General features: G+C 51.0%; 1 protein-coding gene across 1 annotated transcript; it reads left to right on the top strand.

Annotated features, from left to right (window-relative positions):
• The first annotated feature begins 172 nt into the window (after positions 1-172).
• stag2b (STAG2 cohesin complex component b) lies at positions 173-16,449 on the top strand. The gene is made up of 34 exons (XM_062477103.1): positions 173-351; positions 2,447-2,576; positions 2,708-2,789; positions 2,915-3,058; positions 3,234-3,330; positions 3,473-3,549; positions 3,726-3,930; positions 4,046-4,197; positions 4,756-4,829; positions 5,098-5,221; positions 6,200-6,298; positions 6,900-6,979; positions 7,263-7,370; positions 7,786-7,897; positions 8,025-8,142; positions 8,344-8,447; positions 8,674-8,766; positions 8,916-9,005; positions 9,116-9,319; positions 9,564-9,634; positions 9,945-10,032; positions 10,139-10,222; positions 10,371-10,463; positions 10,570-10,744; positions 11,197-11,336; positions 11,676-11,777; positions 11,925-12,073; positions 12,197-12,325; positions 12,469-12,716; positions 13,278-13,509; positions 13,655-13,762; positions 13,891-14,017; positions 14,259-14,336; positions 14,439-16,449. Exons 2-34 carry the CDS (start codon positions 2,533-2,535, stop codon positions 14,460-14,462), a joined length of 3,855 nt encoding a protein of 1,284 aa, XP_062333087.1. The 5' UTR covers positions 173-351; positions 2,447-2,532; the 3' UTR covers positions 14,463-16,449.
• The last annotated feature ends 11,056 nt before the right edge of the window (positions 16,450-27,505 follow it).

Genomic DNA, 27,505 nt, shown 5'->3' on the forward strand with positions numbered 1-27,505 from the left:
TGTGTTTTGGCAATGATTCCACAGCAATTCATACAGTTGACTTAACTGGCAGCAGCGCTGCGCGAAACTACCCACTAGATGTCACATTACTCACGAGGCATCAGACGTGCAAAGACTATTTTGGCCAGTAGGTGGCAGCTCTGCACCACAATTTCCACCACCGTTTCCCCCTCACAGTCGTCGAAACAACAATCCGTACTACGGAGCAAGCGGGGTGAGAGAACGTCCAAAACCGCTTCTGACCGCCACTTTCAAACTCATTTAGCTACGGAATTGTGTCGAAATTGCGCTGATATCTCTGCAATAACTTCCAAAGTTAGGATTCTGTTGGAACTACATTCCGATAACGAGGTAAGTTAGCTGTAAAATGGCGGAGAGCAATCTAGAAGTTTGTTGATTTGTATTTTGGTTGCTAGCTGCTAGCTAGTTGGCTAGCTCCTGGTTCCAGCTAATAGCTTACTCAGTTAGCTAGCAAGCTAACTGAGCTCCCGAGGCAAGATGGACGACGCAAGGACGAGATGTTTTTTACGTAAATGGATAGGAATATGTTTACTTCTTGTCTCTTTATATATGGTCTTGCATTACGATAGCAAATGTTTTTTTACATTGTGATTGAAATTTTGCAATCTAAGGGGAAGTAAGCGAGTAAAGGTTTGTTGGGTCAGCTTTTACTGTACATTACCTAGCTAGCTACGACAGATCCGCTGTTTTGCAGGGAAGTAGCCAGCTAGCTATTCGTAGCTAGGATAGCTAGCACCAAGATTATTTTAGGCCTTGAGGAAAGCTAGCTAGTTAGCTAACCCCAGTTTACAAATACATTGAGAAAGTTGCTAAATTGCAAAGTAGTATTTGTGTTTATGTTATAGAAGTGGTTTGGAACCTGTTATACCGGTAGTGTTTTGGTGAAAGTTTTCTTTCTATGAACAGGGCTTTCTTTCTCAGATTATATCCGGATGGCTAATGTTAGCAAATAGGTAGGCTAGCTATTATTGTCGGTCTCCCCGGCGCTGAGCAGCATACTGCTGCTGCCTGGCGTCAAGTAGTTTGACAGGCGGCCACAGCAGCCCTTTGCCAACGCAGTAGGGGGAACGTACTAACGGGAACTTAGATTTATCATTTTACTTGTTAGCTATCTACTGGCTGACGTTAGGATGTGCTTAGTTGACGTGCTTTGTTGTTAGCTAGCTGCTCTCATTTCTTGGGTGGCTTTCTTATTGCATTGCTGGTAGTGGTTGGCGCCACTTTTCAGCCGATACACAGACAGTAACCAGCCAGAGCAAATGAACTGTAAATTAGCCTCGAGTTCAGTGGCAGTGTGTAATTTATGTAAGGAGGCGGCTAGCGTAAGATTACTTTATATAACGCTATCTAGAAAGCTGTTTGTTAGCAGCTTGGCCTTCACAGTTAGTGTTGTTATGGATATTATGACAATTTCATATAGCAAGGCACGCCGCTGGTTAGCGTCATAATTTTGCAGGACATGTAGTCTACTTAGCGACCTAAATCAATCGGAAGTTAATAGTTGACTTCACAACCGTGCGTTACCCGAACATAAAATATGTTTATTTTTTGTGCACACCTAATAGATGTGGACGATCTCCGCTCTTGATGGTGCATGTCAGTTTTTTTGGCGTTAAAGTTGATTAATGAACAGTTTGTTTCTGTGCAATGCTATGTCAGTGTTCAATAGAAACTTGTGAATGACACGCTTTCACTACTCATGGGCACTGTTGTGTCTGTCCTCGCTAGCTTGTGGTGGAAAGACACACCCTGTTTAAGAGCAGGTTTGGTAATTGGAGGAGTTTTTTTTTTCTTCCTTGCCTCCCATCGTGGACGTTGCCACCTGGAGTCTACAATCTGTGTACCTTATTAGTAAAGACTGTAGTCAGTTGGATTCAATAAGAAATAGCTTTTTAGGGACTATTTATGCACGGTATGTCAATCTCATGCTGGATGCGAATGTTATTATTTCATTTATGATTTTGTAGGCCTATGGGATCTACTCTCTCCTTTAATCCCACTGTTTCTCTTGTTTATGTCAGCCAGTGTTGATAACTAGTTTTTATTGGTTGAGATGTACATCGGGGCGGATTGCACACTTCCATATTAGGGCATGGAGGCAGATCCTCTTTCCTGCCTTGGGTGATGTTTCCTGGAAACCAGGGTGAGGGTAGATGAGAGGGAGCCAATGAGCACGCATCTGAGCCTGACAGGAGCGCTTATGTCCGTCTTCTATTACCATGTGAAAACACTGCTTTAGATCTTTGGGGAAATGTAGAATAACTGAATCCATAGTTTGCTGTCCTTTATCCAAATAATTATTAACCTGTACAACATGCATTGTCCAAAAAGGTCTATTTCAACCTGTTTTCACCCCTTTCCTGGCTGTACCAGAGCCACCTGTGCTTCACCAGAGGAAACTCCAATGTGTTGCCTTGTGTTCCAGGTCTTATGTGAAGGCTTTGTCGCCCGGTGCTTTGCGAGGATATCAAGTCAGTCATAAGTTGAGGTTGTCCAGAAGATGTTACAGAAATGATAGCGGCACCAGAAATACCGTCAGAGTTCCACTACCCTCAGTAAGTGGCCAACATATCGTTTCACCCTGCGTACAGGGACCCCCTGCTGACTTAAGAGGGGGACAGTTTAGGCCGCGCGCGTCGTCCTAACAGCCGTGTGTGTGTGTGTGTGTGTGTGTGTGTGTCACCAGGGATTCAGACACGCGCTTCTCCTCAGACACAGACTTCTCCGAGGATCCTGATGGAAGAAACCCAATCCCGGCCAAAGGAAAGGTACGCCGCTAGACCCGCCGCGGACCCTAACCCATATTCAGTGATGCGCTGTTTCTCGTTCTTCTTGTGCTTGCCTTCCTCATCGTTGTCCCCTCTCTGTCTCGGCCTCGCGCTGTCCGTCCCAGGGGGGGAAGAAGGGGAAGAAGCCTGCGGGGGAGAAGGGGAAGGGGGGGAAGGGCGCAGGCAGGATCAATGGCCACCACCAGGAGAACGGCATGGAAAACATGATGCTGTTCGAGGTGGTCAAGCTCGGAAAGAGCGCCATGCAGGTGAGTGTGTGTGTGTGAGGGGGCGGGGGGATGCAATATATTGCTCAATATTTTGATCCTTTTGAAAGCTAACCTTTTATCCGTCACCAGTCATTTCTACCAGGTGGCAGCACTTTTGAAGCATAGTTAATAGTGACTGTGTGTCCTAACTGCTGTTGTTGTTGTTGTGGTGCAGTCAGTGGTGGATGACTGGATAGAGTCCTACAAGCACGACCGCGACGTCGCGCTTCTAGACCTCATCAACTTCTTCATCCAGTGTTCCGGCTGCAAAGGTGTGTGTCCCCTATCTCTCTCCATGCCTTATAGTGGCCTGTCTGCAACTGTAGTGTCCGTTTACCACTAACACTCCACAGACCACGTCAGTGAAGATACGATGACCATTTGTGTCTCTCTCACCGATCCCTCTCCCCTCAGGTGTGGTCAGCGGCGAGATGTTCCGAAACATGCAGAACTCCGAGATCATCCGGAGAATGACAGAGGAGTTTGACGAGGTACTGAGGCTCATCCCACCTCCTTCCTGTTGCTCTCTTCCTCAAGTCTCCTCGAACTTCCCAGCTCGGAGGAAATCTGGCCAGCCGCGTCCGACGGGCGCGTCCCGAACGCTTGACCTTCTTTTGCCGAGCGGTTTCACCACAAGGTCCCTCCTCTGCCTTCCCCCCCCCCGCAGGACAGCGGGGACTACCCCCTGACCATCGCAGGGCCGCAGTGGAAGAAGTTCAAGTCGAGCTTCTGCGAGTTCATCGGCGTCCTGGTGCGCCAGTGCCAGTACAGCATCATCTACGACGAGTACATGATGGACACGGTCATCTCCCTCCTCACCGGCCTGTCGGACTCCCAGGTCCGAGCCTTCCGACACACCAGCACGCTCGCAGGTGAGACGACGACGAGGAGGAGTGTGTGTGTGTGTGTATTAGCCGGAACAGTAAACGTTTCTCCTAAAGGCGTGAGGAAGGTTTTCTAACTGGCCTGCGTGTGTGCCGCCGGCAGCCATGAAGCTGATGACAGCCCTGGTGAATGTAGCTCTCAACCTGAGCATCAACATGGACAACACCCAGCGGCAGTACGAGGCGGAGAGGAACAAGATCGTGGCCAAGAGGGCCAACGACAGGCTGGAGCTACTGCTGCAGAAACGCAAAGAGGTGAGAGTCCGGCAGTAGGATAGTTGCTTGCTAGATAGTAGTTAGTTTGCACTCCACACCGGGACTCCTAGCTTGCTCCCTAGACTCCTTGCTTGCTCCCTAGACAAATAGCTAGCCTTAATGATGATTTCCTCCTGACACCATAAACACATTACCCACACACACTCCAGGCCAATTAAATGCAGTGCAGTCCTGGTGTTCCCTTTTACCTGCCTCCCCCAGCGGGTCACTTCTGCTCTGGTGTGCATCACCTCTGACAGCAAGAACACCTCTGCAGCCCACTGCAGGATGGCCATTTAGCTAGCCTTCCTGTTCAGTTAGCTGAGTGTGTGTGTGTGTGTGTGTGTCTCCTGTGGTTCCGCTGGCAGAGACTGTTAACTGGGTTATGTAAGACCAGATCCCACTGGGCATCCATCTGCTGTTCCTCTCCACACAATCGCACGCATGCACGCGCACACACTCATTCTCATACCACACTCAGTATCTCAGGAAACCTCTGTGTGTTATGTGTTTTAGGGTTAATGAAAACTTGATTTGTATTTTGACTGTCCTTCTCAGCTCCAAGAGAACCAGGATGAGATTGAAAACATGATGAACGCCATATTCAAGGGGGTGTTTGTCCACAGATATCGGTAAGTGCACACACACACACACACACACACACACTTCTCCCATGGCCAAACCGGTCTGTTTCCCCCCTGGTCAGACTTACAATTAATATGCAGTGTCATCAATAACGTTCCCTCAGCGATAACGGTTGTGATCATGTTGATGAGGATGATGACGGATTGTTGACTGTAAGGCTGTAGGGTGGCTTAACCATGACGACGGCGTTGAAGACAATGACATCACCGAGTGCATGGTCACCACGGTGACGCCGGTCTGTTCTCTGGTCCCCAGTGATGCCATAGCAGAGATCAGGGCCATCTGCATAGAGGAGATCGGCGTGTGGATGAAGCTGTACAGCGACGCCTTCCTCAACGACAGCTATCTGAAATACGTGGGGTGGACCATGCACGACAAGGTGAGCAGGACGTGGCCAAGTCAAGAGTCACTCGGGCTTAATGGCGTCCTACATCAGGACCGGGACATCCTCGTGACCTGGCATACAACGTCTACGCAGTGGCATATCAAAACATATATGTGTTAGGGCTGGGCGATATGGGTAAAAAGTGATCACGATAGATATTTATATTTCCGTTCGATAACGATCATTAAGACGATAGACCACAGATCCGTAGTAGCAGCAAAATAAGTCTTCCTCAACTTTTCCCCCACACTCGGCATAAAGTTTAGGTAGCGCGGTGTGAGAGAAATGTTTGCGGTCAGGGAGCACGTACCTGGGGTCAAGTAACTTAAGCTTTTTATCAATACCTTGGCGCAAAATCAAAACAACAAACGACAAAAGGTTTGTCGTATTACCAGACTTGGTGGCCACCTGTTTACGACACAATGTGCACCAAACATTGCTCTGCTGTTTGTCGGATTTCAAAAATCCAAACCACTTCCAAATAACTGAAGAAGACGAACCCTTTTTAATCAACAATTTATTCATTGGAAGTTGCTCCCTCGCCATGTCTATCACTGCCACTGTTTTTGGCAACAAGGCTCATTTTCCGCGGTTAATATTAGCTACTCCACTCGAGGTTCTCAGTGTATTTTAGTGGGCGTAGGCTACCATTTCTCCGCAACTTCCTGCTGCATCACAGACATTAAATGGACTGCTGTTCCTAATTATTGTCTATCGACGTTATTGAAAATGAATGAATGTTACGCTATCTTTATTGAGGGAAGTCATTACTTCGATAATATTTTTTATCGCCCAGCTCTAATATGTATCATCAAAAAATATACAAATATTGAGGAGAAGCAAAATAACACAAGCATCGTGCGGTGCTTGTAGGTGGATTAGCACTTTTAAAATAAAAATAGAAGTTTGATTCTGATACTTCTGTGGTGAGATGTCTCACGCGTCTTAATGTGTGTGTGTGTGTGTTCCCAGCAAGGTGAGGTGCGGCTGAAGTGTCTGACAGCCCTGCAGGGTCTCTACTACAACAGAGAGCTCAACACCAGACTGGAGCTGTTCACCAGCCGCTTCAAGGTGAGACCGCGCCACCTGCTGGACAAGACGCCTCACGACACCAAGCTACACACCTGAACCCTCACGACACCAAGCTACGCACCTGAACCCTCACGACACCAAGCTACACACCTGAACCCTCACGACACCAAGCTACACACCTGAACCCTCACGACACCAAGCTACACACCTGAACCCTCACGACACCAAGCTACACACCTGAACCCTCACGACACCAAGCTACACACCTGAACCCTCACGACACCAAGCTACACACCTGAACCCTCACGACACCAAGCTACACACCTGAACCCTCACGACACCAAGCTACACACCTGAACCCTCACGACACCAAGCTACACACCTGAACCCTCACGACACCAAGCTACACACCTGAACCCTCACGACACCAAGCTACACACCTGAACCCTCACGACACCAAGCTACACACCTGAACCCTCACGACACCAAGCTACACACCTGAACCCTCACGACACCAAGCTACATACCTGAACCCTCACGACACCAAGCTACACACCTGAACCCTCACGACACCAAGCTACACACCTGAACCACGCTCCCCCCGAAGCCTCTTAACTCACCACTGTCCCCCCGTCCCCAGGACCGTATCGTCTCCATGACGCTGGACAAGGAGTACGACGTGGCGGTCCAAGCAATAAAGCTGCTCACCCTCGTTCTGCAGTAAGTCCGTCCTGTGTCCGTCCTGTGTCCGTCCTGTGTCCGTCCTGTGTCCGTCCTGTGTCCGTCCTGTGTCCGTCCTGTGTCCGTCCTGTGTCGTCTGCCTGTCCCCCTGGCCGTCACCTCAGTCACGTCCTGAGACGCCGGCCCCTGTGTGACTGCCCCTGTGTGACTGCCCCTGTGTGACTGCCCCTGTGTGACTGCCCCTGTGTGACTGCCCCTGTGTGACTGCCCCTGTGTGTGTTGGTGACCCTCCTCAGCGTGTGTGTGTGTCTTGTCTCTGCAGTAGCACGGACGAGGTGCTGAGCCCTGAGGACTGCGAGAGCGTCTACCACCTCGTCTACTCGGCCCACCGGCCCGTCGCCATAGCAGCCGGGGAGTTCCTCTTTAAGAAGTAGGCACCATCTCCTCCCCCCCCTCCCCTCCCCACCCTCTCCCATCCAATCAGAAATCACAAATGGATCCTTAAAATGTAGCCTCAGGAGTAGAGTTAGTGTCGTCAGTGGAGATGATAATGATGATTATGATGATGATTATGATGTCGTCCACATGTTGTTCTCCCACAGACCATGATGCAGAGCTAACCATATTAGCTAGGTTAGGAAGAGGGAGAGAGGGAGGGAGGGAGGGAGGGAGGGAGAGCGATGGAGAAGAGAGGGAGAAGAGGGAGAGAGGGAGGTTGGTTGGAGATCGAAGACAGTCGTCCATCGGTTAGGCCCTCATTCAGATCCGTCCAAGGATGTCCTGGCTGGACTCTTAAAGCTGAAGCTTCGTGTGTGGTGTTGTTCCCCCCCCCCCCCCCCCCCCAGGTTGTTCAGCCAACGAGAGGCGGAGGAGGAGGGCGCCCCCAAGAGGCGGGGCAGACAGAGCATCAACGCCAATCTCATCAAAACCACAGTCTTCTTCTTCCTGGAGAGTGAGGTGAGACAGACCCCCCCCCCCCCCATCTCTCTGTCTGTGTCTCTCCATCTCTCTCTGGCAGAGAGACCCTCGATTTGTTTTTATTTATTTTTTTACAAATTGTCTCCCTCTCTCCGTGCCCCCGCAGCTCCACGAGCATGCAGCCTACCTGGTGGACTCTCTGTGGGAGAGCGGGGCGGAGCTGCTGAAGGACTGGGAGTGTATGACCAGCCTGCTGCTGGACGAGGCCCTGCCTGGAGAGGAGGGTACGCTGCCCCCACACCTCTCCAGCCCTGACTCTCCAGCCCTGACTCTCCAGCCCTGACTCTCCAGCCCTGACTCTACAGCCCTGACTCTACAACACTCCCTCCACACAGCCCCCAGGGGTTAAGAGGAGTAGCTGTAAGAGTAGAAGTTGTAACTTTTGATTTCTTTCTGTCTTTCTTGGTGTGTGTGTGTGTGCGCAGCGCTGACAGACAGACAGGAGACGGCCCTCATTGAGATCATGCTGTGCACGGTGCGCCAGGCGTCAGAGTGCCACCCGCCTGTCGGCCGCGGCACAGGGAAGAGGGTAAGACACACACACACACACAGCCTAACTGCCTTGCGTGCGGTGCTGCTGGAAGCTCGTGGCTCTACAGCCTGGCCCTGCCTGGCCCTGCTCAGCCTAAAGAACGCCCCTATGGAAGCACACCACACCTCCAGCCCTCTGCCTTCACTGACATTCTCCTGAGTCTGCCTCCGCCACGACCGGCTAACCCTGGAGCCTGTGTGTGTGTGTGTTTGTGTGCACGCAGGTGATGACGGCCAAGGAGAAGAAGACCCAGCTCGACGATAAGACCAGGATCACGGAGCTGTTCGCTGTGGCACTACCCCCCCTGCTGGCCAAGGTAGCACACTGCCCCTCTCTGCTGTTTCTCTCACTGCCTCTCTCTCCCTGCCTCTCTCTGCCCTTCTCCATGACTTTGTCTCGGCCTCTCTCTGTGTGCAGCACAGTGGCCTCTGGTTACCTTACCCTGTGTGTGTGTTCCTCCCACAGTATTCGGTAGATTCAGAAAAAGTCACCAACCTGTTGCAGCTGCCTCAGTACTTTGACCTGGAGATCTACACCACAGGTCGCCTGGAGAAGGTAAGAGCTCTCTCACACACACCTAGCAAATCATACCATCAACCTTCTAGAACTAAGAAACAATTCCAATGGATGACATTGAACTTTCCTAACCCCCCCCCCCCCCCCAGCACCTGGAGTCCCTGCTTCGTCAGATCCGGGAGATCGTTGAGAAGCACACAGACACGGAGGTGCTGGAGGCCTGCTCCAAGACCTACCACGCCCTCGCCAACGAGGAGTTCACCATCTTCAACCGGGTGGACATCGCCCGCTCGCAGCTGCTGGACGAGCAGGTGGACAAGTTCAACCGGCTGCTGGAGGAGTTCCTGCAGGAGGTGAGGAGGAGGGGGAGGGGGGGGGGGGGGGGGAGAGCTGGAGGGGGTAGAGGCGAGGCAGGAAAGGAGGGGATGGGTGCAGAGCGAGCCGAGGTTACAGGGAGATCAGAGCGGCCGAGTCGGAGAGACCCAGGAAGGAAGAGGCGGAGAGAGAAGCGCCGGGGCTGGGAGGCCGAGAGACGGGGCAGCTGCGTGGGAAAGGCCGAGGCGGGGGAAGCAGGACTGACTGGTGTTGTGTGTTCAGGGGGAGGAGGTCGACGAGGACGACGCCTACCAGGTCCTGTCCACCCTGAAGAGGATCACAGCCTTCCACAAGTGAGTCCTTCACATCTGCTCCACATTGTTGTGTTGTGACTGTCCGCAGAAGGGCGAGTTTTCTCGAAATATGTGCGCTCCGTGCCGACAGGCTACCGCGTGTTCCGATTGGTCACTCGCAATCCGCGCAGAGCCAAAAGTTGAGCTTTTTCTCCTCGACGTCCGTTTTCACGGAGCGGTAAAACCCCGCCCGCGGCCGCTTTTCGAAAGCGGGGCCGAGTCCGTCGCGCATAGGGGTCACACAGACAAGTGACCCCCCCCCATCCGTGTGAAGGTCTGTGCTGTAGTGATGAAACCCCTGTCTCCTCAGCGCTCATGACCTGTCCCAGTGGGACCTGTTCACCAGCAACTTCAAACTGCTCAACACGGGCATCGAGAACGGAGACATGCCCGAGCAGGTCGGTACACACACACGCGCGCACGCACGCACACACACACACAGGGTCCAGTGGACCTCCCTCCCAGAGGGGGCACAGCAGTAACCCCTCCTCCCTGTGGCAACAGATAGTGATCCACGCGCTGCAGTGCACACACTACGTCATCCTGTGGAACCTGGCCAAGGTGTCGGAGGGACACAACTCCAGAAAGGTCAGCCTCCCCCCCCCCCCGCCACACACACACCACCTGACCCCTGTCACACCTCGCTCACACCTGTCACACCGCACAGAGCTGCTCGCTGACTCTCTCTGCTCTGAAAGGTCGACTAACGCCGTGTGTGTGTGTGTGTGTGTGCCAGGATGAGATGACCACCCTGAGGAAGCAGATGAGGGCGTTCTGCATGATGTGCCAGCGCTACCTCACCAACGTCAACACAGCCGTCAAAGAACAGGTAGGACTCGCTCGCGCACACACACACACACAAAAACGTGTTTGAAACGTGTCGTAACTCCCCCCCACCCCCCCCCCCCCCTCTCCTGGGTTTGGTGCGCGAGTAGGCGTTCACCATCCTGTGCGACCTGCTGCTGATCTTCAGCCACCAGATGGTGTCTGGGGGGCGGGAGCAGCTGGAGCCGCTGGTGTACTCTCCTGACGAGACCCTGCAGGCCGAGCTGCTCTCCTTCATCCTGCACCACGTGTTCATCGACCAGGACGAGGACACCAGCAGCACCGGTACGCACACGCGCGTGCGCGCACACGCATTCACTCCTGATGGCCCTCACACACACACACACACACACTGCTGTTGTTTGGCTGCGCCCTGCGGTCTGTACCACCAGTAGGATCAAGTTCAAGTCTTTTGTTGTCAGATGCACAGAGCAACACAGGGTCAGACTGGGCACAGGAAAACAACGCAAAGCAACCTGGCATAACATGACATAAGTACTCAGAACATACTGTAGGTTACACCTATGATAAGCTAACATATAATATAATAAACCCTCCTAAATATACAAAATAATATACAATACAGACTACTCAACCACTAATACACATAATAACCTATACTAACCTTCTAAACCTATACTAACCTAAAGATAAGTAGGGTACAATTAGTGCAGTATTGCTGATGTTGGATGTGTGTGTGTCAGCCCTGTGGATGACGTGTGTGTGTGTGTTTGCAGACGGCCAGCAGGACGACGAGGCAGGGAAGATCGAGGCTCTCCACAAACGGAGGAACCTGCTGGCGGCGTACTGCAAGCTCATCATCTACTGTGTGGTGGACATGAAGACAGGAGCAGACATCTTCAAACAGTACATGAGGGTAAGACACACACACACACACACAGAGCCTGACGCCCCAGGCCTCACACACACACACACCCTGCTCTCTGTGCTCGGACTGGAATCATGTCATTATCCCTGCCATTTGTGGTTGTGACACTGAAAATAATCCAGACTCCTTCTACTCCTCCTCTGTCTGTCTCTCTCTCTGTCTGTCTCTCTCTCTCTCTCTCTCTCTCTCTCTCTCTCTCTGTCTGTCTCTCTCTCTCTCTCTCTCTCTCTCTCTCTCTCTCTCTCTCTCTCTCTCTCTCTCTCTCTCTCTCTCTCTCTCTCTCTCTGTGTGTGTTCCTGTTGGCTCCCTCCCTCCCTCTCCCTGCAGTACTATAATGACTACGGCGACATCATCAAGGAGACCATGAGTAAGACCAGGCAGATCGACAAGATCCAGTGTGCCAAGACCCTCATCCTCAGTCTGCAGCAGGTCAGACACACACCACACACACACCACACACACACCACACACACACACACGGGAGTTACTAAGCACTGAAGTCGTTAGTGAAGGCTCGCCCGGCTCCACGGTGTTGATGTGGTCGTCATGGCGTTGATGTGCGCGTGTCTCCTGCAGCTGTTTAACGAGATGCTGTCGGACCTGGGCCACGGCTTCGACCGCTCGTCCTCGTCCTTCTGCGGCATCAAGGAGCTGGCCCGCCGCTTCTCCCTCACCTTCGGCCTGGACCAGGTCAAGACCCGGGACGCCATCGCCATGCTGCACAAGTGAGGCTCCGCCCCCGCGCGCGCACACACCCACTCACACGCGCGCACGTTCACCTTTCCAGTACTATTCATTGAAGCTCCCAGACTACACGGCTGACTGTCTCTTCTATCGCCCTCCGTCAGGGATGGTATCGAGTTTGCGTTTAAGGAGCCCAGCCCCCAGGGAGAGGGGAACCCGCCCCTCCACCTGGCCTTCCTGGACATCCTCAGCGAGTTCTCCTCCAAACTCATGAGGCAGGACAAGAGGACTGTGTAAGTCCACACACACACACACACAGAGTGTTAAGCCAGCTGTCGGAAGGCGTGCGCTTGAGAGAGACTGGGTCTCGCAGGTTTGTCATGTGTTTGTGCATTGACCCGTATGTAACTCTCTCTCTCTCTCTCTCCGCCCCCAGTCACATGTACCTGGAGCGCTTCATGACCTTCCAGATGGCCCTGCAGCGCGAGGACTGCTGGCTGCCCCTGATCTCCTACAGGAACTCCCTGCAGGCGGGCGGGGACGACGACACCATGTCTGTGATGAGCGGCTACTCCAGCCGCGGCTCCTCGGTGCGCTCCAAGAAGACCAAGCCCTCCGCCGCCGGCTCTGTCGCCGGCTCCTCCGTCTCCTCCACCGCCGCCGCCAAGCGGAAACTTTCGGAAGGTACAAAAAGCAATGTGGCGCCCCCGTCCAACGCACACAGACACCTCGGCGAAGGTTCTGTCGATCCACGTTTTGTTTAGTTTGTCCAGGACCACAAACGGTTGTCAACTTTTCGGGCCAGAAATGGATGGGTTGACTCTGGATATGTCGACTATCTCCTGCTGCGAACCTTAGCGGCGAACTCTGTGACCTCAGAGGTTTGCTGTTCTGGTAGGGGTGTTGATAACAGAGGGTGCTATCACATATACCAGACATGTCCCCCAGGCATGAGGACCTCCCCCCTCCTCCTGGTGGTGTTCATGGTGCCATGTGAGCCAGAGCTCCATAGCTGGATTAACCCAGATGCTGAGCCAATCAGAGCTCATGCCCCTCCCCGGCCAGGCTGCTGGCTGATGGGAGGGAGATTAAACAGCAGCAGATGGTTGGGGGGGGGGTGGATTTAGTGTGTAAAAACCTCATTTCTGATATAGGCTGTTAATGGTATCACTACCCCACATATGTCGGAAGTTTAGGGTCTAAACCCGAGGTGTAACGGTGTGTGTGCGTGCGTGCCCCCTCCAGAGGAGAGCAGCAGCAGCAGCGAGGTGTGGCAGCAGAGCATGCAGACCCCGGTGATGATGCCCTCCCCCCACCTCACCTCCACCGTCATGCGGGAGCCCAAGAGAGCCCGCGACGACAGCTTCATGGGGGTGTACCAGCTCCCCCACGACCAGCAGCAGCAACAGCAGCAGCAGCCCCTCCCTCACCCGCACCCCCAGACCCCCCAGCACCACCAGACACCCATGGACTACAAGTAAGCCCTCTGCCCTGTTGGCTCATGGACTACAAACATGGCCGACGTTTTTTTTGTTTTGTTGCATGCCTCACACGTCACAACACAAAAAAAAAGAAAAGAAAGCATTGTCAATAATGAGGGGTTCCTTGTGTGCGCGGCGCAGTACCCAGGTGACGTGGATGCTCGCCCAGAGACAACAGGAGGAGGTTCGACAGCAGCAGGAGAGAGCCATGAACTACGCCAAGCTCAGGACCAACCTGCAGCACGCCATGTAAGAGCCCTCTCCCCCACCAGGTGGCGCTACGCTGGGCCAGCCATGGAGCCACAACTGCCTTGGTATAAAGGTGTGACTGGGTACTGATTGTGTGTGTGTGTGCGTGTGTGTGTGTGTGCGTGCAGCCGTCGTGGAACAGGGCTGATGGAGGAGGACGAGGAGCCAATCGTGGAGGACGTGATGATGTCATCCGAAGGTCGTATGGACGACCTGAACGAGGGCATGGACTTTGACACCATGGACATCGACCTGGTGAGACGCTGCTGATATGTTCCACCTTTAGGGAATTGCCTTCCAATAACCTGCTCTAGTCGCCTCACTTTAGGGTCGACTGTGGGAATGTGGTTTTCAATGTATGCTTTGTCACTGGGCTGCAGTCTGGAGGCAGCTGATTAGCTGTACAGACCTGACCTCTCACGTAACAGAGCTTATGCCAAATCTCCTGTCCTCTCTCTTTCTCGTCATCCCTCCATCTCTCCCTCTGTCCCTCCAGCCCCCATCCAAGAACAGGCGAGAGCGATCCGAGCTGAAGCCAGACTACTTCGACCCCGCCTCCATCATGGACGAGTCGGTACGTACCAACAGGACTCTGGGGTTCCTCTTGAATTGGGAAGCGTTTGTACTGCTGCAAATAACCCTGTTGAACCCGGTCTGCTTGCTTTTGTGTCTCCAGGTTCTTGGGGTGTCCATGTTTTAGTCTGCCAATCCGCGGCTGGGAGACGAGGAGAGGAGGCGCTTTGTATTTAAAGAGATGCGTGACAGGGTTTTCCTCAGAAGACAGACGTCTGCTTGATACTCCATGTGGACCAAGGACACCCACACTCAGTGTTGCTTGCTCAGAGAGGACTTGATTTCAAAAAAACAAAACGACAAAAAAAAACATATACTTTTATTATTATAATCCTTGGGTAAGCTGTCCCTGTTGAGTTTGTAGAATGATGGGCCACTTCCAAAACCATAAGGAGTCAGACATTTTGTCTGTAGAGAAAAATCCATATTTGTAGATTTCTTTGTTTTGTTTTTTATTTCCATATGGGGACGGATTGATGTGTCTAACTTAAAAAATACTTTTTTTTTTCTTTCTGTCTAACCCTTTCTGTGATAGTAGTTAGAACCAGGTGTGACGTAGTAATTTATAAACAGGTTGTAGTAGCTTGCTGTACCGTTGTAGAGGTGTGGACGGAGGTCCCTTTTTCCAGTTTATTTTTCAGATGTTGTTTTTGTTTGTTTTTCTTCCTCCTCCCCTTGATGTTGGACCTGCCGGAACGGTCCGGAATAACCACTGTTGGTTCTGATGGTAGAAATGTGGAATAGTCCTTTTTTCTCTAGTGCTGTGAAGATAGTATCCAATAACCCCCTCCCCCCCCCCTCAAGTCACCACAGTAAAGCAGTGAGTCCCAAGCTTACCCACAGATTTGGACCACAGCACCCACACCTCCTGCCAGAAAAAGCCCCCCTCCCTCCTCCCCCCCCTCCCCCAGTGCCACTGTGCTGAGATGGGACAAAAAGAGCAGCAACGCATTCACAAACGGTTCTCTCTCTCTCGTGAAACCCAGCATATTAGAGTGTTGAAATAGCTATCTACATTTTAAATAAAGTTATATATGAATCGGTGCTGATTTTATAACTGTGCTCTTTTTTTGTTTTACCTCTTTTCCAAAATTTTCAACCTAAAGTCATAAAGTTTCAGAAATGTGTAAGTAAACTGTTATAAATGAGAGCATGTGTAGTCATGCGTCGAGGAAGATTTCTAAATTTGTATTTTTATGGTTTTTCTTTTGTCTTAATAATGTCTTGGGGTTTCTACCTTTTTTCCTACGTGTAAATTAGTTTGGATAACAACATCGACGAACAGATTTGTGAGAATTCAGCTTTAAGGTTTTTCCGACACGGAACAAAAAAAAAGCAGAAACAAAACGCCATCCATGTCACATGATATCACGTCACATGACATCAGGTCACATGACAACTTGAGTTCCAGCAGTGTTGTTCTGACACAGAGCCAGTCCTCTCAGTCTCCCCTGGAGGTGAAGGTTCCTCTGCTACTACAGCAGCCCTGTGGCAGCTACGCAAGGCTTCCATCTGACACACCTGGCATACATACAGTTTAAATAGAACCTGTTTTGTCTACTGAGGTATATATAGATATATATCTATAGATATATATCTCGTCTACTTTGTAATCATTCCATGCCTAAGCCTTAAACATGCATGTGAAAAGTCATCTTTCTCTCCTCAATCTTCCATGTGTGAGGAACGGCCATGTTTTAAAGGTAGTTCAGTGGGTTGGTGTGACACAAACCATTTTCGTCGGCCGGGTGCGGTGATAACGAAGTAGAAAAGCAGCCTGTGTGTGTTTTACCTAATTATTTTATGTAAGTAAATATTTTGGAGAAAAGTACTGTTCATTGTTTGTCATTTACCACTACATTGGTATGGTTCATTATTAGATCATGTATATAAAACAAAACTTTAAGCTTTATTTTCACGTTTTCCTCTTTTCTCTCGCCATTTCTGTTTTCATTTCTCCTCGCCACACTTACACACACACATATGCGTGCACACACACTTGCGCGCGCACACACACACACACATTCTGAGTTTCCCCATCCCCTGTCACTCACTGTTTCTGATTTGTACTTGTCTCGAGACAGTAACTTTTGAATAAAAGTAAACCAATTTGATTTGTTTCTTGTGTGTTATCTTGAGTATTCTTTATTTATACATCAAAATGCTGCGTCTACCATAGAAATCTAATATGTATTAGATTAGATTGGTGAAAGTCATCTAGACAGCTGTTACAAAACCGATCCTAGTAATAGTAGAACATCATTTCTCAGACATCCACCAGGGGGCAGCCTTTAGCCGTACAGTCACAACCAGGCGTCATGAGACATCCTAGTGAGTCCCTCACTATTCCCATGTTCACCAGTACCAAAGCTCTGTGTGTGTATGCTGCCACAGCCCACAGGACGTCATATTTCAGTTCCAGGAGCGACAAACACACCTTGTGTTTTTCATCTAAATAAAGAGTCTCCCTGCCCTTTCTCTGTCTCTCCAACCCAGTGTGAGAGGAAACCAGGGAGAGGAGGAGTGGGAGGGAGGGCGGGCGGGTGTAGCGTAGCTGTTATCATGAAAGAGTAGAGGGAGCCTGGCAGATGATGAAAGCAGAGCAGGCCTGTGTATTAAACGCAGCATTAAAGAGGGCCTCAGATCAATGCAGCTTCATTAGAAAAGAACCAGCAGCGAGAAATCCATTCACTCCCGCTTCCTGCGCGCGAAGGATGGAGAGGTCAATGCCACGTCAGACCCCCAGGGCCAAATACTATTTGAAATCTTTTCAAATACTTTTCTGGGCTTGGGCTTCACTGGTCTTTCGTGGGACGGCTGTGCCTTTGGGACAACCCCCCAAAACATCATTTTTGGCTAACTTGTTTCATCTAACAGCTGGCTGGCAAGTTGGAACGATTTCAAAAACTGTGTATCCCTTCCAGGACTGTCACAGTTACAGTTGTCTGTCATCTCTCCTGTCTGATTGGCTGTGGCCCAGGCAGAGTCCTCTGTGTTAACCACATCTGAGGGTGTGAATACATCGAAGAAAAAGAAGAAGAGTGGCTTTCTATGTGGAAGTCCACGTGACAATTTTCATAATCTGTGTTTGTGAAAAGGGGGTACGGTCCAAAGTGTGTGTGTTTGTGGATGTGTGTGTGTGTGTGCAGTGTTGGCCAGGTCAGGGCTGCTGAGGGAGGTTGAGTCTGTGTTGCGGAGGCCCCAGATAGGCCCGTATTTACTTGTGATAACCCTGGGCTCTGGCCTGCCTCTATCAACTCACCTGCTGTTTGTAGGCAGGGGAGGGTCAAGGAGAACTAGCAGTCAGGAGGAGAAGTGGGGGAGGTGTGTGTGTACATGTGTGCGTGTGGGTGTGTACGTGTGTGTGTGTGTGTGTTCATGAGTTTAAATACAGGTATGACCAAACTCAGCCCGGACCATCAGAAAACTCGCCTTAAGAAACAACTTCTGGCAGCCTGTGCTCTGTCGAGAACAGACTCATTGATCTGCCTTCTCGTGCCAGTGATTTTCCATCAGTTAGAATGTTGAGGCAGAGAAAAGGGGAGCTGTGTTCCGTCTCGGTTACGGAGTGGGCTCAGTCTGCAGCGCTCTGATTCCACGGTTGAATCATTAATGATCATATCAGTATATCTCCTCAGGCCTGCGGGGGACAGGACAAAGAGGAGAATCATTCACCAGGGAAGCTCTGTCCTCCAGGTTTAGCAGACAGACAGACAGAGGCAGGCATAGAGGCAGGCAGGGAGCAGGCAGAGAGGCAGGCAGGCAGACAGAGAGGTAGGCAGGAAGAGAGGCAGACAGAGGCAGGCAGACAGACAGACAGAGGCAGGCAGGCAGACAGAGAGGTAGGCAGGAAGAGAGGCAGGCAGACAGAGGCAGGCGGGCAGGCAGACAGACAGAGGCAGACAGAGGCAGGCAGGCAGGCAAGCAGGCAGAGAAGGGGGTTGGAAACCAAAACCTTCTGTGGCATGCACTCTCTTAATTACTTTCTTCCACAAACTCTTCCACCGAGGCAGCAGAAGACCTCTCTGGGATTAACGAGCGAAACCTTTGCAGAACAAAGAGGTGAGCGAGAAAGAGGCAGCAGGATCGATGCCATCACCGCAACAGAGAACTGCTTTATGAATATGTCTGCAACAACAGGTCGGAACAGGTCCGAGATTCCTACTGCTCTGAATATCCCACCGTGGGAAAGCGCTCTCTCAGCACCCTGTCAGTCCACCAGCCATCCACAGAGGGGAAAGGTGCGGCGAACAAGGACACAAGTGATAGGGCAGTTGTTGGTTAAAAGTCTTTGGTTAAAAGAATGAAATGGAGGGATTAGCCTGTTGTCACAGGAGCAGGACAGACAAAGTCCTCTGTGTGGAGGGATTCTGTCGACAGCAGGGTCAGGTCAGGCTGGATGGGGTCGAGGGTGGCTGACCGTTGAACGTGAACCACTGGGTAACAGCGGGGGACTCTGCCTGTTTGTGTGTGCATGTGTTTGTGTGTGTGTGTGTTTGTGTGTGTGTGTGAAGTGAAAGAAGCTTGACCCAAAGGTGGGTGGAGGAACAGAGAGCGCAGGTGATGACAGAAAGAGATAGGGCCAGTCAAGACCTGGTTTCAGCAGGTGTGTGTGAGATATGACTGCTCTGCCCCCATGGTAAGAGAACTGGTTTATTTGAGGAGTTTTCGCAACATCAGCATAGACTAAATCGGGGTCCTTTATCCATCACAGTCTCACCACAGTGAACAATTCACCATGCAAACTCCTCAGATAAGGGACAACAGCTTCCCTTCTCGTCTCTCCATATCATCCCCTTTCCTCCCTCATCCTTCTCTTTCTCCTTCTTCTCTCCTCATCCAGCTCCTCCTCCTCCTCCTCCTCCTCCATCTTCTCCTTCATCTACTCCAGAGGTGACCCAGGCAGACAGGTTTCTGGACAAAGTCCCTCCAGGCTAATCATGGGAGCTTGAGTAAAAGTTTGGACAAGTGTATTAAGGGCGTGATCAGACAGGACTCATAAAGATGACAGAGCTTACCCAAGTCCCCGCCCCCCCTCCGCCCCTCCCAGCCCCCGCCAGGCTGCGCCAGTCTGCGCCAGCCCCTGCCAGCCCAGCCCACTGATTAACGAGAGGTCCCAACACCCCGCCTAATAAGACTCATCTCTTTAATTGGCTGTGTGATACGAGTGTATGTGTGTTGGCTTTTTACTTCACTTAACCTCTGCCCCCGCCCCAGTCATGGATGAGGTAAGGAGCTGTGCAGAGAATAAGTCTAATCTGCTGGTTGAGATTTAAAACTTTGATACGTAACCATTATTCAATCTGTTCTGAAGTGAGGTGGTAGTGGTGTGGCAGGGTCAGGGTATGTAAGGGTAGAAAAGAGCAGATTTTAGTGTGATAGGATGATAATATTTGTCTGGCAGTGCTGACAGATGGGAAGGCTTTGGAAGGTTCAGCAGGTATAGCTTCTCTTGCAACAGTGCCAGCTCACTGTCCTCAGATGGGAGGGGGGGAGGGCAGTCTCACACACACACACTCACACACACACACACGTGCACACACACACGTGCACGCTCACATGGACAAAGAGTGCGAGCCTGGTTGTAGAGAGGCTGGTCCTTATTAACACTTCATTCATCAACTCCTGGAGGTCAGAGTTCAGAGAGGCTTGAGGGGAGGAGTCTGACCCCTGACCTCCCCCCCCCCAACCCCCCAGACAGCACCTGGAGTGGAACCATTTCCTTGTATCATCTTCTTGTGAAACTGAGATATAACATGGAGACTGACTGATGAATAAAACATGAAAACTTCTCTGGAGCAGAAAAGTTGACGGTCATGGGTGATCTCTTGTGAGTCTTGTGATACCTACAGACAGCACCCCTTAATCCCTCACATGCCCACACACACACACACACAGACAATGCCAAAAAGATCAGAAGAAGGAGAATGCTTCACCCAGGGCGTGGGGGAGTGGAGGACGAGAGGAGAGGAGAGAAGGGGGGAGCATGTAAAGGGAGGAGAGGGGAAGAAAAGGGGAGGAGGAGAGAGAGAGAGAGAGAGAGAGAGAGAGAGAGAGAGAGAGAGAGAGAGAGGAGAGAGAGAGAGAGAGAGAGAGAGAGAGAGAGAGAGAGAGAGAGAGAGAGAGAGAGAGAGAGAGAGAGAGAGAGAGAGGGAGGGAGGGTCAGGGTCACAGCTGCGATAAAGAGGGCAGTCTGAGAGATGTTGGTGGGTACACCGGGGAGAGCAAAATAAACATCCGCCCCTAAAAATAGAGTGTGTAGATCTGAGCTCATCTGTCAGGGCTGGGTCCACAGGCCCCGGCAGGTGTGAGCCAACCTCTACACAGCTCTCAACGATGCTGGGATCTGCTGACCTTTTCCACAGTCGAGAACAAGGGAGAACACAAGGCTCCATCCAGGCTCTGCTCCAGGGCTGCTGATCCCTCAGGTAAACAGAGAGGGAGCGTTCCACCTTGACCTTCTCGGTAAACACAACAACCGCGGGCCGAGGCTCACGCCGGCCTCGAAGCTCTGACCTCCTAATACTACACTCTGACCTTTGACCCGCTCCCGGTCTCCTCCGCCTCCTACGGACCTCTGGTGTCTGGTTCTCGCTTTCTCGTTCGTCTTTCGTTGCTCCTGCTGGCCTCCGTCACCTCAGGTGGTGCCCTCGGAGGACAGGGAGCCCAGAGGTGGACCAGCGTGGTGAAAGGGCTCACTGACAGACAGGAACCCCTGACGCACGCTCGGGCCCCAGGGTCTGCAGAACAACAGTGGAGGGAATGGTTTTTCCAACTCTCTTTCTTTCTTTCTTTCTTTCTGTCTTTCTTTCTTTCTTTCAGTGCCACTGTTTGTAGGGGGACCCAGGTACACAGTTCCGGAGAAGAGGAGAGCATGCCTCGTAAATGTCTTATTTGGGCAGGCCAAGCTTGCAATATGGAAGATGAGAAAGAGTAGGCGTTTTGGAGTGGGGTCGCTCGATGCAAGAGCAGTGTTGCTGGGGCTGGTCACGGCAAGGTTGCGAATTGAGTTCTTGTAGTGTAAGCCTGTGGGAAAGATGAAGGAGTTTGTTGATGTGGGGTGAAGGGTGCCTTGCACACAATGGATGGGGAGTTTTTTATTATAATTTTTGGTTTGTTTTGGTTTAGTTTGATTGGAAAGTAAAATTTTGAAATTTGAAAGTGAAATGGGTTTGTTTTGAATAAGAAAAGAAAAGGCTGGTGTGGTGAAACTGCTTGGTTAGCTGGCAGTTCTAATTGCCCAATAAAGGTATCATTAAAAGTCCCTGTCTTTCTTTCTCTCTCTCTCTCTCTCTCTCTCTCTCTCTCATCTCCTCTCTCTCTCTCTCTCTCTCTCTCTCTCTCTCTCTCTCTCTCTCTCTCTCTCTCTCTCTCTCTCTCTCTCTCTCTCTCCATCTCTCTCTCTCTCTCTCTCTCCTCTCTCTCTCTCCTCTCTCTCTCTCTCTCTCTCTCTTTCTCTCTTTCTCCCTCTTTCTAGTCCTCTTCATCTCCCTCCCTCTTTCTCTCCTCCCCGTCTCGCTCTCCTCCACTCCCCCTCCTTCTCTCTCCCTCCCTCTCTTTCCTCCCTCCTCTCTCACACTTTCTCTCTTTACCTCCCCCTCCCTCTCTATCTTCCACACCACTCCTCCTTTTTATTTATGCCCACAGAGCCACTTTGTTTTGCTTTTAGTGGCTGGGAGAGTAGATGGGGTTGATACTCCCAGATCCTGCAGAGAGGGGAGATAAGAGCAGATTTATGCTGGAGTGAAGGAGCATGGGAGTAATTGTGCCGTCTTTGATGATGTGCCTGAGAGCCGCCTGTACCCATGGCTGCTTACTACAAGGACAACCCTCACACTCAGTCCCCCCCCTGCGTTTTAAGCATCCGTGTGTGTGCGCGTGCATGTGCTGGAGAGAGTGTGTGTGTGTGTGCACAAGCTAAACAATGAGACATAAATCCAGGGTCATGACAAACAGCAGACTTGTGCTGTTCTGTTTATAACCCCATTATTCCTGACGCCATAGAAACACGGGTCTGATAAACACCACCCCTCTCAGAGTGACAGACATCTCTGAGTCCTTGATAAGGTTATCTGGCTGGGTAATGCACTGGGCCTCTTTGTTAGTGTTTTGGGTCTGGCTTCCTGGTCACAGATTGTGCCAAGACTGGACCGGTCATTCACCGGACATCTCCCTGAGGACAAGGCTTCACTTCACTACCTGACTAGTTTTGTGGTTAAGAGAATGACCAGGGCCGTCTAAACCTAGCCAACCCCAACCCAACAATGGAACCAATTTGTATTGGTCACATGACGGACCTATACTGGTCGACCAGAGCAACCGGTGGTCATCACCTTCCGTTTCAAACAGGATGTTACTATGGTTACTAGGATAAAACCAAATCCGTTCCTGGAATTAGAATGGACCAACTGCTATAACAGATCTTAGAACAACACAGCAACTACAGAAACATTTTCACGTTGTGTAAAAGGAGTGGTTACAACGGGGTCAATGTGACCAATGGGAGTACGGGAGACTGATTTGTCCGCCCTTGAGTGATGATGTCACTGAGGGTTGTCACAGACACTGGGAAGTGACTCTGACATGTTGATCTGGGGAGCCTAGGACCTCGACCTGACGCTTGATGGGAGCAAGTGGGCTTCGACAGGCCCCGATATGATAGCACACACACACATTCATTACCTCAAGGGCCACAGTGACCTTCACTCCAACTTTTCCAGCTATCCATTCCCTCTCGGAACCCCTTAAACTAACAGAACAGGCCCAGAGACAGCAGGGAGAGAGCAGAGAGAGAGAGAGAGCAGAGAGAGAGAGCAGAGAGAGAGTACAGGGAGCAGTGAAAGGAGATCTGATCCGAGCCAAGTCGCGGAGACTTCCCACACTTGTCTCCTCATCCACACTCCTCTCCTCATCCCTACACTCCTCAACTCATCCCCACAATCCTCTCCTCATCCATAATTTTCACTCCTCATCCCCGCACTCCTTTCCTCATCCCTGCGCTCCTCTGTTAATCCCCACACTCCTCTCCTCACCCACATTCCTCTCCTCATCCACACACTCCTCTCCTCATCCATACGCTCCTCATCCACCCTCCTCTCCTCATCCACACACCACCACACTCTGCGGGGCCTCTCTTGTCTCCCCCCTCTGACCCTGTTTTCCGGAGCCAATGTTCTCTCTCCTCAAACACTTCAGTGGGAGAGAGCCGTGAGTCAGATCCCCTGGCCCAATTATAGCATGTGCATTCTGCAGCCTCTTCTTTAACACATAAACAACACCCTCACCGAGTGAGAGAGGGAGGGGGGAGAGAGAGGGAGGGGGAGCGAGAGGGAGGGGGAGAGAGAGGGAGGGGGAGAGAGAGGGAGGGGGAGCGAGAGGGAGGGGGAGAGAGAGGGAGGGGGAGAGAGAGTGAGGGGGAGCGAGAGGGAGGGGGAGAGAGAGGGAGGGGGAGAGAGAGGGAGGGGGAGCGAGAGGGAGGGGGAGAGAGAGGGAGGGGGAGAGAGAGGGAGGGGGAGCGAGAGGGAGGGGGAGAGAGAGGGAGGGGGAGAGAGAGGGAGGGGGAGAGAGAGGGAGGGGGAGAACACTGATTAGCAGACAAACAGATGCCCAAATAAAGAATCCAACCCCCACACACACATACACACACAAATGTCCACGTCTATGCAACATGCACCAAAAATGCCCCAAAGAACATGCTCACACACACACACACACACACAGACACACAGACACACACACACAGCAGCAGGAGCTTGCTGACCGGCCCACAGGGTTGGTAGACTGTGGGAGAGAGAGCGCTCTGAAGAGGCTTTGAAGTCTCCATTCAGGCCTTTGTCTCATTCAAGCCTCTGGCAGTAGACATCTCTACCAGAGCGGGGTCCCTCCCATGGTCACACCCTCACACACACACACACACACACACGCACACACACACACACACCAAATAGAGACACGTCCACAGGTCCTGTCCATCACGCAAGGCTTAATTAGAGTGGATTAGGATGCACGCTTTTGTCCCTGTCTCATTCTCCCCTCTCTGGTTCTCCAACACCCACCCATTCTCTCTCTCGCTCCCCTCCCTTTCACCAAACCCCTCTCCTCCTTCTCTCCCTCTCTCTTTCTGTGCCCTCTCTTTCTTGGCAGGCGGTGGGGTCCCTCTGCCCCTGTCTCAAAGCACTGAGCCCTCTCAGCTCTCCCCCCCACCCCCCCCTCTCCCCACGTCTCAAAGCGGAGTGTGACCTAATGTTTGACAGACAAGTAGCCTGGGAGAATGGCCTTAGCTATCAGAGGCTTGTAATTCTATTAGAATGGACAGAAATCCCTCAGGCAAGTGTTGAACGCATTCTGTCTGTCCATTGAGCGAGCTGCTTTATACTGAGGGCCTCGTTGCACCGACCAAACTGCGGTAAATAATCAAGAAAATGTTTGTGTCTTGCATGTATGTGTGTGTGTGTGCGTGTTTTTGTGTGGGTGGGAGAGTGTGGACATTTTAACGGCATTCTCAGAACCAGGCTCCTTCTGTAGCATTTCTTGGCCCAGTGTGATATGTGAGATTTTGTCTCCTCATCGACCTCTTCTCCCATGGAAAGACCCAGGAGGATGCCTACAGATCTGCCCCGGCTCTTGTCATGGAAAGGGACAACTCCTACTTTGAAAGCACAACACACTGATCATTACAGACAGTAGTCAACATTGACTGTTATCAAAGTGAAGGGTTTAGCTCAGTGGTTAAAGAATATGACTGCTGATCAATGGGGGTTGCAGGTTAAAATCTCCCCTGTGCTGTACATCGCTTTGGATCAAAGCATCTACTGAACACATTAGATGATAAAGTATGTTTCTGTAGCAGGCGGAGAGAAGAGAAGATGATGGAAAGGGAAGGGGAAGGACGCAGAAGACGAGAAAATAAAAGAGATACGAAGGGCAAATAAGGAAGGTGGCCGGGACAGCTTCTTCCACAAAGGTTAAGCAGGAAGTGTGAGAGTTGATTGCGATGCTTCTGTAATCAGTACTTCCCGTGTGACACTTGGGTGTGGTCAGGAGCAGAGGAAACGGTCTGGACAGCAATCAAGACTCCCACAAACAGGAAATGTTTTTTGCGCAACGCACAGCTGTTGCATGTTGCATTCTTGTTATTGCGGTGGCATCAAAGCAGTATGATTCATGCATCTGAAAACACTCAGGCCGTCAGCGTGGAATGGAGACAGTATATAGGATGTCTGTTTTCCCAGGAGGCTAAAGTGTGTGTGGGTGGGTGCGTCTACTGGTTAATGGGTGTGTTATTGATTGCATGTCGCTAGTCCTCTCCTTTAGATAATGACGGTTAACCACTTGTGACCCTGTGCATGCCTACATACCTCAGTCATACCTACACACACATCCACGGACACATGGACACACACCACACACTGCTCACCTCTTAGATAGAAGACATTGGACTATGGGTCAGCTGTCTAAGGGTAGGGGCTCAGGACTAGACAAGGGGTATTACTGCACATCAATATGTGGAGTCCATTGGCGGGGGGGTGGGCGGGGGGTTGAAGGAAAACGTGGCAACTTCAATCAGCATCCCATTCTGAACTTCTGAATGTTCCAGAAGCTCTCACTTACAGGCTTCAGAACTGAGCTAACACAGACCCTGTCTCAGAGTAATGATGTCATAGTTTCAGTGTTTGCTCAGTGTAAATACTGTATGTGAGCAGGTCTCTGTATGGAACTTGGAGTCTCTGTAAACGCTCATGTCTGGTTGCAGGATCTAGGCCAATGGCATCACCATTTAATGATTATCAAAGCAGAATCTATCATGCAGTAATCTTTGTTTCACCGAATGCATTACAGCCTTAGTACAGTATGTCCTTCATCATGTCTGTTTCTGCTTCACCTTCCTTGTATGGGTCCTGCTTCCTGCTATCATTGGTCAGATCATTTGGACACAGCTGGGGAAGTTATCAACATCCAGCACCGGAATTTGTCATTGGCTCACAGCAAATCCGGTGTCTCTATGGAGGTCTGTGATTGGCTGTTGAGGGATCAGGTATCCCCGCTGTCCGTTTGAGGGGACGCGTCAATTCTTTGGCAGCTGACTTGTGTTTGCGGTCGCTATGACAACACTCCAGTCTCCCCGCTGTGGGGGGGCTCCTGTTGATGTAGAGTCTTGGCACCCGCCTTTCATGGCCCGGAGTCACTATTCAGCACGCACACACACACTAACCCACACTCAGATGCACATATACAAGCATATACACACACAGGCACATACACAGGCACAAACATATGCAGCAATGCAAGTACACACACACACACACACACACACACAGACAGACACAAACTTCATTATAAAAATGTAAATCTGCAAGCATATTGTTTCCAATTTTGCCTCAGCACCTCTGGAACACAATTCAAATATATGGACTGTCAAACATGAGGGAGGAAAGACTAATGTCATAAACATGGAGATGAAACTGCAAATGTCTGCTATCTTTCTTCTGCAATTATATTATTGAATTTACCCCCTTTGAGCACCATCAATTGGTCTTCTCATGGCCAACAGGGGGCAGTATTGATTGAACAAAATACACTGAATGTAAGGTGAAATGTCTCTCATTCTCTCTCTCTTTCACACACACACACAAACACACACACACACACACACACACAAGCACACACTCACACTCACACAAAGGGGGCAAGGATACGGGTATGATCAATTATCCCCCTGAACATCAGCACCCACCGTCTATTGTGTATTGACTAAGGCCCCAGAGTTCCCATGAAGTTCATTGTTCTACATTGTGTTGATTAGAAAGGGATCCAAGGTAGCAATCCATCACTCCCTCCAAATGCAACGTCATCCCCTGGTTGTTTTACAAACCACTAAAACCTGGCATCACCACTTGAATGATTCTAAGTTCTACCACTCTATTCGTATTTTATTAAAACATTTTGACAAAATGGTTCCCCGTAAAACCTCGTGTCGTGTGATGGGTATGTGAGTAGGTAACATGAGTGGGCTGAAACTCTTTCTGGCTGTCTCAAACCAGCCTTGACAGATCTCCAGTTTGGGCCGGTGGTGCGGAGGGTCAATCCAATAATGCACCCCCCAAAATGCCCCCCGTTGACCAGCTCGGACAGAGCTCAGTGATTGGTCGTTGCAATTCAGTGGGCTGTTCC

Source organism: Osmerus eperlanus, chromosome 13, assembly GCF_963692335.1.
Source record: "Osmerus eperlanus chromosome 13, fOsmEpe2.1, whole genome shotgun sequence".
Classification (NCBI taxonomy): Eukaryota; Metazoa; Chordata; class Actinopteri; order Osmeriformes; family Osmeridae; genus Osmerus; species Osmerus eperlanus.

Bases quoted from the DNA above. Each gene is read 5' to 3' on its own strand.
- stag2b (XM_062477103.1), top strand. From the start codon at position 2,533: ATGATAGCGGCACCAGAAATACCGTCAGAGTTCCACTACCCTCA. The intron at 8,448-8,673 runs GTAAGACACACA...GTGTGCACGCAG, and splicing joins GCCGCGGCACAGGGAAGAGG to GTGATGACGGCCAAGGAGAA. The intron at 10,033-10,138 runs GTCGGTACACAC...CTGTGGCAACAG, and splicing joins ACGGAGACATGCCCGAGCAG to ATAGTGATCCACGCGCTGCA.